The sequence below is a fragment of the Lipotes vexillifer genome, unplaced genomic scaffold, assembly GCF_000442215.2.
Source record: "Lipotes vexillifer unplaced genomic scaffold, Lipotes_vexillifer_v1.1 scaffold1439, whole genome shotgun sequence".
Lineage (NCBI taxonomy): Eukaryota > Metazoa > Chordata > Mammalia > Artiodactyla > Lipotidae > Lipotes > Lipotes vexillifer.
The window spans coordinates 938,269-948,515 of NW_006785059.1; the positions used below are offsets into that span (position 1 = coordinate 938,269).

At 47.3% G+C, this 10,247-nt stretch overlaps 1 protein-coding gene across 3 annotated transcripts in view; it reads right to left on the minus strand.

Moving 5' to 3' along the window:
- Positions 1-921, minus strand: part of DDX3X (DEAD-box helicase 3 X-linked) — a 14,284-nt gene extending 13,363 nt beyond the window's left edge. For 2 of the 3 annotated variants that reach the window (XM_007457192.1, XM_007457191.1), the window contains exon 1: positions 784-828. In XM_007457192.1, the coding sequence (XP_007457254.1) occupies positions 784-828 (45 nt within the window). Of the gene's footprint in view, positions 1-783 lie in introns of all 3 variants that reach the window. The other variant, XM_007457190.1, reaches the window with a different exon arrangement.
- Between the last annotated feature and the right edge of the window lie 9,326 nt (positions 922-10,247).

A 10,247-nucleotide genomic window follows, 5' to 3' on the forward strand; every position in this document is an offset into this window, starting at 1 on the left:
CCTAATCTGCGTCACAAAACTTTCCACTCCGGAAGCGCGGCCTCACGGGCCGTGGCTCCCGGCCTGCGGAAGCCGAGCTGGAGCGAAAAAGACCTGCGGAAGGAAGCCCAGGAGGAGCAAGATGCCCATCCATCCCCGTTTCCGGGCCCTCGGCGGCCCGGCCTCTCCCGCTCGTGGGCCGCAGCGCCGCCCAGCCACCCGACACCACACAAAGGAGGCCGCCGCCATTACCCAGCGCGAAGGCCACCCCCCGCGCCGCCCCCTCCCACATTCCAGGGCTGCGTTCCTCCTCCCGCTCACACGCGCGTGCACACACACACACACGCCAACGCCGCTCGGCTCTGACCGGAATCCGAGCCGCGCACGCCGCGAGCGCCGGACCCCTCAGGACCAGAAAGGTCCCCGTTCGTGAACCACCGCGCAGCGCCACCCTCCCCCCACCCACCCATGGGTCACTCGTCAGTCGAGGTTCGCGCGTGCGCGCCTCTGCGAGGGCGCGCGCCCCCTCCCCCTCCGCCCGCCTGCGCACGCACACACAAAAGCCGCCATTGTGTTCGGGCCGGGGACAATACCGCGAGCCAAGTAGGGGCCCCAGCGACAGCCACAACTAGCATTCCTGTCACCTTCCCGTCCCCCCACAGCCCTGGGGCATTCACACTCGCCAGCCCGAGGGACCCAGCAAATGGGAACTGAGGATACCAGCTAGCACTGCGCCACAAACCATGTTAGGTCAGGAGAGGGAATTCATGCAGCAGCAACCCTGGTAGGCTCCCTGCGGCTCACCTGCTGGTCCAGCCCGAGCGCATTTTCCACCGCCACATGACTCATCCCTGAAGAGTACCGAGAACTCGGAGTCTTCCGCTGCTGAGCTAATGTGTTTGGCTCACCGCAAAGGCCCTCTCACGGGAGAACTGCGGCTCTAAGGCGCACGGCGCGGCCACGGATCTAATATACCCGCTGGAACGGCTGCTACGTCAGCACGTAAGACGTGTGCCCTCCCTCTCACACCCGCACTCCTCCCGCCGCTACGACTTCTGCCTAGCTACTGCGCTCTCGTTTAGTCCTAACCTCGCGGGATTTCCTAGTCGGTTGCGTCCCCAGCACGTCGTCCTACCTTGGCACTGAGAGCGCCAAATACTGTCCTAGTTCGCTTGAGTTCCACTTCCCCTGCCCTCCGCTATTACCCTAGCCGAGGTCTAGGAGGTCTCGAGATCTCGCGAGAATTCCTCGCCTCCCGCTTTCCGCCAGCTGGGAAACCTTAAAATCTAATCCAGGCCTTTACCCCTTTTCTTTCCGTGACGTCCCGAGTGTTCGCTGTTCCATTGTTTCTTGGGAGCGCTCTCTCTTTTCTCTCTCAGCCCCCCGGACTTGGAGATGTTGTGAGATTTCTCCAAACTAATTGGCCCTAGCGTTTTCGCGGGCAGACTCCCCGAAATCGGTGTTAGGCCGACAGACCCAAAGCCCAGGGGGCGGCGGGTCACGTGACTGCAGGTGTCGAACGCGGAGGCCATTTTGTGGAGCAGGAAACTGGTTTTAAATAGAGTGTTCGGAATCGGGGGAGGAGAGGGGAAAGAGGGAGGGAGGAGGCGGGAAGAGGGGGAAGAGGAGGAGGGGAAAAAAGAGGAAGGGGGAGGGAAGAGGGCGGGATGGGGACCAGGGGAGTGGAGGGGAGCTGGCGGCGCGCGCAGGTGGTGAGACGCTTTACCGCGCGGTTGCCTAGGCAGTGGGGGCACCACCTAGGAACGCCGGAGCCCCTCAGGTTCTCTACACCTCGTTGACCCCGCGCCCCCCCCCACGAAGCGAGAGCGCTCTGGCGCGCGCGTCCCCGCTCCCCGCGGTGTGGAAACAATGAGACAGTCACGCGCTGAACTAGAGTGGGTGGTAGCGCACCCTCCTGAGACCCCAGCCCTCCGCCGGCACGACCGCTCAATTAGGCCCGTAGTTTCCTCCTGCGGGGGCGTCCAGCGGCTCAGGGCCGATGGCCACCGGCGTGGTGCTGCCTCCCTCAAAGCCAGAGGACCCTGGGGATGGAGAACGGCTCTCCTAGGGAGTCGGGGGTGTTTGTGGCTGGGCGTGACTAAGGAAGTCTACAGCATTATCGGCCTGGGTTTGGGGTGACCCTCAGGCCACCGCGGTGGATGGGGAATGGGAGGAAATGGGTTTTTGCCATCGGAGGAACCCCTTCTTCTGATCCCCTCCTAAGGAAGTGACCCCTAGTCCCAGCCTCGGTGCTACAGAACCTTAAATAGAAGATGTGTTGACTAGTGGATCCGTGGCTTTAAGCGAGCGGCCTCACAAACGTGGTTCTTAAAAACGTTTTCCCCCCTCTCCTCTGACCCTCAGCCTGACAGAAATAATATACAGAGTTTTCCACCATCCCTCAAAGGATCTTCTGCTGCCAGAATTCAGATAACTAGTTCTCATTACGTGATCTACCACTTAACTTCTCTCCCTTTCCAATTTTTAAAATTGAAACTGAAATTCTAACGAGGTAGGGAGATAATATAACACTTGTGTCCTGGGCAAGTTGCTTAACTGCTTTGGGTCTCAATTTCCTCATCTATAAAAGGAGCTGGACTACATGACCCTGTGAAAGACCCAACTCCTTTTTATAACGAGTGTTTTGTAATGCACCCTTTAACCATACTGAAATAACAAATCATAGATAATAGAACCTAAACTTAATAACACACACTTTCAAAAAACAGGACCTAACTGGAGAATAAAAGCAATTATAATAAAGCGATGTATTTTATGTGAATGCTCCCACACAAGGACACTAAATGATATCTCCCTGGTGCAGTCACAAATGCAAACTGAAAAAGTGTGTTTTCACAACTCAAGTACCGTAAGCAACGTTGCCATTGGTGACCTTATTTTCCAAAATGGCGAATTCTTGGTAATGTTTGAAACAAAACATAGTAGTCTTCCCTCAGTTGATACAGTAGTTACATTCCTAGAGAATTCAGTGTATTTATATCGAAACTGGGTAAAAATACTTTTGTTTATATGTAAAATAGTGTTAGTTCTAGGCTTATATAATGATGAACTAGTTTTTCACTTAATGTGAGTATCTGGCGGGTCAATTCTTCGCTGTATGGTACTGTCCAGGATTGTAGAATATCTAGTATGCCTGGTCTCTGCTCACTAACTTCCCGTAGCCCTTGCTAGTCATGGCAACAACCAAAACAACATTTCCACAGTGCCCCCTTGAGAACTATTAAGCTTAATGATCATTAAGATCCGTTTCAGCCCTAAGATTCATGGATTCTTATAGAGTACGGGTGAGGCGTGTTTTTGCTTGGTTTTGCTTCCCTTTCATACAGACCAGGGTAAACAGTCTAAAGCTGTGAGTTCTGACAGTTCAAACTGCATATAGTAACGATGGGATGTACCGAGTACCCAGGTTCTGGGCTTTATTTTGCTTTTGAGTAGAGCCGGTTTACAGGGTACTGCCATGGGAGTACCTAAAAAAATTAAAATACATAGCCGTTTCCTATTTTCAGTTACCCCCTGCTCATAGGCTTACTAAGTTCAAACCACCGGGGTGTTTCGTTACTTTATTATAATTGGAATATCAATTTGGAAAGGAAGCAGCGTAACATAAAGCTTTGTCTTCAAACACATTCATTCTGAAAAAGGTTGGGCGCACTTGAAGTAGCTAAATGAGCCAACTTTCACAGAGCTCCGAATGACTTTACATGCCACTAAGCAGTCATTTGTATATCTTTTCCACAAGCCCGCCTTTGCAAATTTTATTTGAAGGGACTTAAAAAGAGGAGAAGCTGAAACCAGGGAAACTCTTTTCACATGCTCCTTTTCTTACATTCCCAGGCATTGTTAAGCTGAGCACCCATGTTGAAGCAAATATACTATTTGCACCACCCCCATTCCCATCTTCACCCCACCCCTCCACCAAGAGCTCACCAGAGCCTAGGAACTGTAGATCCTTGCACTAGCAGTTCAAATCGCTGCTCTACTGCTTACAAGCTGTGTGACTGGGGGCAACTTATTTGACATCTTAGGGTCTCAGTTTCCTTGTCTATAAAGTTAGAGTAAAAATATTTTCTGCCTCAAAACATGGTTGGGATTCAAGGGCTCATGCATGAAAGGAGTGAGACTTTAGTACATGGTGGCTATACTTACACGTCTATCTCCCCATCGTTTCAACTTCCCCAGCAGAGTGGGTTGCTCTGGCACTGGGCTCCCGGAGCACTCGCTGTTCAAGTCTCCACTGTAACACTCACTGTGTTATACTGCAGTTCTGTGTGAGCCCATGGAGGGAAGGGAACTTGTCCCACCCCAGGACTGTACAAGGTGTGGCACACAGAAGCCCAGTAGGTGTTGAAGATCAGTGAATAATGCAGATGCCCGGCCTCTGCAAGTTGTAATGTGGGGCATGTTAACAGGTCTAAATCTATTATTTTGCTTCCACACGTGGCTTTAAGTAAATTTCATCACCACTCTCTGAGACTAAAATAGGCTGAAATCACATTATCGTGATGCAAATAATGTGTCCAAGTAGCGTAAAAGCTTGTAGAAAGATAATTATACTAGTCTGCAACTTAAAGAAAAGCAGTAATAAGAGGAATTCCAAGAGACAGAAATCTCAGAGCCTTTAATCAACTTCATCATTGCCAGTCGTTTTTCTGCAAGGTCCAGGGAACCTTCTGGGTTCAACTGACCCACACTTCCCTGTAATCAGAACGATAATTATAGGTGTGGAGGTAAAAGCAGTTGCCTACTGAGTCTCCTTTTATGTTTTAAAGTGTAATTACCTTTTTGAGTGTTTGTTTGTTTGTTTGTGGCTTAAGATGCAGCAGGTTAAGCTTCCAATACCAGGTAATTTATAGTAATTAGGAAGATGTTACTATGAAGGTTGATAAAAGTTCTAAAGAGAAAAGAGGAGTCTTAGGCACTAGGATATTACTGTACACTTTTATTCTCCAAGGACAAGAGCTGGTACATACAAAACCAGGTTTGTTTTAGACAATTATTATACTCCCAAATAGCAGATCTGGCCTGGAATCTGCTTTCCTCTCACAAAGATGGCAAGGTGAAAAACAAAATTATATTGGAGGGCATCTTCTCTACCACTAACATTGCTAAAAATATTTTCAAACAAAAATCCAGTGTCCATCTGCCTTCGTTCATGCAAAGTGACTGGGCAGTACAAGGAATAAATAACAGGGAAGCCTTGGGTAGAGGCTCTGAACTGGAGGGAATGGGGCAAGGAGGCTGCCTTGCTTTGGGAGAGAAGACAAGGAATCTTGGAAATACAGCAAAGGGGGTCACATACTTTCAAGATTCCATGCTGTGTCTTAGGTAATAGGGGCATTTTTAGCTGTTTCTCTCTCAGGTGATATAGAACTTGGCCATGACCTCACAGATACGGCCGAGTAGCAGTCCTTGTGTTGAAATTACAGTTGTCCCTCTGTATCCATGGGGAATTGGTTCCAGGACCATGCTCAAATACCAAAATCCTCGGATGCTCAAGTCCCTTATATAAAATGGCATAGTATTTGCATATAACCTACACACATCCTCCCGTATACAGGCCGACTTCGGAGGTATTTCGGGTTTGGTTCCAAGGCACCGCGATAAAGCAAATATTGCAATAACACGGGTCACAAACTTTTTACTTTCTCAGTGCATATAGAAGTTATGTTAGGAATTCCCTGGCAGTCCAGTGGTTAGGATTCTGCGCTCTCACTGCTGAGGGCCTGGGTTCAATCCCTGGTCAGTGGTCAGGGGACTAAGATTCCACAAGCCGCGCGGTGCGGCCACAGAAAAAATAAGTTATGTTTCCACTATACTTACACTGTAGTGTATTAAGTGTGCAATAGCATTATGACTAAAAAAACAATGGACATACCTTAATTTGAAAATACTTTATTACTAAAAATGTTAACCATCATCTGAGCCTTCAGAGAGTCATAATCTTTTTGCAATAGTAACATCAGAGATCACAGATCACCATAACAAATAACGAAAAGGTTAGAAATATTGTGAGAATTACCAAAATATGACACAGAGACACAAAGCGAGCAAATGCTGTTGGAAAAAAGACACCCACAGACTAGCTCGATGCGAGGTTGCCACAAACCTTCAATTTGTAAAAAACGAAATATCTTGGAAGCACAATAAAAAGAGGTATGCCTGTACTTTAAACCATCTCTAGATTACTTATAAAATCTAATGCAATATAAAGGCTATGTAAATAGTTGTAAATACAATGTAAATGCTATGTAAATAGTTGCTGGCACAGGGCAAATTCAAGTTTTGCCTCGGGAAACTTTATGGATTTTTTTTCCCAAATGTTTTCCATCCTGGGATATCCTCAGATATGGAGGGCCAACTGTATATACTCTGAGCTTCCTAAAATTAATTCCCTCTTTCCCCTACACCTTCCTACTTAGTGATTATTACTGTCATTATCCTGTAGACGTTGAAAACTGCTAGGTTTAATCATTTTTAAAGTTTTAAAATCTTTTCAATGTTTTAATTTTTATTTCTCCAAAGACTTCTAGTTTTTACTGTAATCTTGTGATTTATCATAAATATATACAGTATTTGGTCTTTAACCCTGTTCCCGGCACAGAGCTCCTAAAACCCTAGGAATTTCCTGTGACAAGAGTGATTAAGGGTCTTTTGTTATGTTAACCAGCTGCCTTTTGGACGGCAGCTAAGGATGTGGGCTGGTTGCCAGAGGAGCCAACCACGTGATTAGAGAGTGGGAACTTTCAATCTCACACCCTCACCTCTAGGGAGGGGAGAGAGGCTGGGACTGAGTTCAGTCACCAACGGCCAAGGATTTAATCCATCGTGCCTACATAATGAAGCCTCCATAAACACCCAAAAAGATGGGGTTCAGAGAGCTTGCAGGTTGGCGTGGAAGCTCGTGCCCTTTTCCCATAACTTACCCTATGCATCTCTCCCATCTGGTTGTTCCTGAGTTATATCCTTTTATAATAAATTGGTAATCTACTAAGTAAAATGTTTCTCTGAATTCTGTGAGCTGCTCTAGCAAATTAATTGAACCCAGCGTTGGGGGGTGGAGAGCTTGAAACCTCCATTCTATAACTGGTTAGTCAGAAGCAGAGGTGACACCTGGATTTGCAATTGGCTTCTGAAGTGGAGGAGGAGCAGTCTTGTGGGGCTGAGCCCCTTAGCCTGTGGGACCTGATTCTCCAGGTAGATAGTGTCAGAATTGAGTTGAGTTGTAGGACACCCAGCTGGTGTCAGAGAATTGCTCGGTGGTATGGGAAAAAACATAGCATTGTAATTAGAGCCAGAATCTTACTGTCCAACCCAGTGTTCTCTATTAAGAAATATGGAATTGAGTTCTTAGGTAGAACCTCAGACCTTCTATGAATTCTTCCTTCAAATTGGCCATTCTAATGTTATGAAGCAAAAGACAGGGAAGATTCATCCTGGAAATACAGTTTAATTACAGACAGTCTGTGAGTGTCACCAGGCACACAGGGCAGGTGACCCCTCCTGGGATGTGGAGACCAGAAGGGAAGGTGCTTTGGATCTCTTCTTGACATTCTCTGGGAAGATGAAGAGCTGCACCTTCAACAGTTTTCTGTGTCTATTTAGAAGCACTATTCTAATTACTTCAGATGTATTAGCTTATCTAATCCTTACAGCAGCCCTAGAAGGAAGGTACCGTTCCCCCCCCCAGTATACAGTTGGGAGGCCCCAGGACTTGCTGTGGTTCACACATAAGGCTGGTGAGGCTAGTGAGTGGTGGGACCGAGTGAAGCCAGGGCCACGCTGTTAACCAAGGCGTCTCAGACCCCTCAAACTCAGCCAGTCCTAAACAGGATTCCTCATCTCCCAAAATGACTTCCTCCTCTGGTCTTTATCTCAGATAATAGCGTCATCATTTCTCACACCCAAACTTAGCACCTGTGATTTTTTGACTGCGTCTCGTCTCTTCTCTCCTCCCCGCTATCCATAAACAGTACATTCCTCCTTCCCACCTTATGCCTCTTAAATTGGTCTCCTTGTCTCACTGCCAAGTTCAGGCCTTTTTTTACCTCTACATCAGTAGTGAGCACCCTTTTTTTTTTTTTTTTTTGGCATGAGTGTCAATTTAAGAATATACATGTTTATAAGCTGTCTTTTCCTACCTAGATAAAACCTGTATATTCTCCCCGATAATTCGAGCATTGCTCAAGCCTGCTCTTGATTATCCCAGGAACTTCCTCACTGCCTTTCCTGCCTCCCTCTTTCCCCCTCTACCCCACCCTTTACATGTCTGCCAGAGTTTTCTTCTTAAAAGAGTCCTAATGTTCTACTTCCCTGCTCAGAAACTTTTGACACCTCCCTTTACATCCAAGGTCATTCCCGACCTAGCTCCCATCAAGCTCTCCAATTACATTTTCTCCCTTTCCCCACCATTCCCCACCCCACCTTTGTACCTTGCCCCCCTGCCACGCCCCCCAGCACCTTCACTGATCAGTACTCTGCACAGACTCTGTTCCTTCTGTTTACAACGTTCCCTTCCCACGAAATGTTCTTCTCCTGTGTTTCCACCTCTCAGATTCCTACCTGAACCTTCACATGCACGCATGCACACCCGCCCACACCCATGCAGCCTGCAATGTGTCCACTTGGCTAGGCCATGGTACACAGATATTTGGTCAAATCCAGTCTAGATGTTGCTGTGAAGGTATTTTTCAGATGAGAATAACTTTTAGGTCAGTAGACTTTGAATAAAGCAGATAACCCTCCATAATGTACGTGGGTCGCATCCAATCAGTTGAAAGCCTTTAGAGAAAAAGACAGAGGTCCCCCAAGAAAGAGGGAATTCTGCTAGCAGAAAAGAAGGCCTTTGGACTCGAGTTGCAACAGCAGCTCCTCCCTGGGTCTCCAGCCTCTCAGCCCACCCTGTAGATTTCAGACTTGGCAGCCCCTACATCACATGAGACAATTCCCTAAAATCCATCTCTTGATAGAGAGAAGTATAGATAGACACACACACACACACACACACACACACACACACACACACACACACACACACACAACCCTATTGGTTCCGTTTCTCTGGAAAACCCTGACTAACACACAGTTTCTCCCTGTTCTGTGCTCCTGCAACCCTTTCTCTGTTTCCATTGCTGCCTGTCTTGTGTAATATGCAATCGTACACAGGTCAGTACCTCTGTGGTTACACGTCCACTGAGGGCAGAGGCAGTGTCTTGCTTTTTTCTTTTGGGGGGGGTGCAAGTAGTTTATTTTATTTGGAAGCAGAAATGAGTAAGTTGGGAGAGGGATGGAGGACACATGACTGTGTGTTACAGAAGTTATTTCTGCAGGCAATGGGGGCCTCTGTAGAGGCTTACTTCTACAGAGATCTCTCTGGAGCACACAGAATTCCACTCTAATTTGCCTGTCAAAAAGACAAGACAGAGACACTTTCTTATCTGTACATCTCCATAGAGCCCAGTGCCTCTTAAAGGTCCTGCTTCACCCAGAAAAGAGATGCCCCAAAGCAGAGACAGGAGAACTGGGGAAATGGAGGGCTTGAACAGTGCAAAAGGGGAGAAAACCAACCCAGAAAGGAAATACATGTGCTATGGGTTATGAACTCAGATGCCTCAGGGCCAGACAGGTCCTATGGATGAAGGAAAGCAGCCAGATAGCAGACACGGGGTAGGACGTGGTGAACTGGAGGGGCAACCCCACGCAGGACCAACCAGTTATTTCCCTAGGGGAATGCAGGCCCAACGGTGCCAGGTTTTTCAAGAGAGGCTGGCCATCCAGATTTCTGTGTGAAATGCCCCAATTTTTAACTCTTGGCAGCTCATTCAGATTATTTCATGTACTGTGTCTGCCTAGAAGGTTTCAGAGCTATTGGTACTGTTCTATTTGTTAAGCTGGGTTGATGGGTACATGAGGGTTTGTTTTTCTTGATTCTTCTTGCCTCATAGATGTTATAAATATCCCTTTCTGTGCATTCCAAATTAAACTGAAAAATCTGTAAACCCTTTATGTGAGTTCACTTGTGCCAGCAGAACACCCATCTGCATCCTCTGCTGTATGTTAGTTTGTTGTTTTGCAAAACTCACAGATTAAATGAAGGCTTGTGGTTATACACCTTCTCCTGAATAATGATTGGATTAGTTAAGTGTTACTTTGTGCTGAAAATAGAAAAAGGCAGCAATGCTGTGTCTTCCACAAGAATTGTTCTGTGAAAGGAAAAATGTTGCAGCTCACCAACTGCCACCCACTCTTTC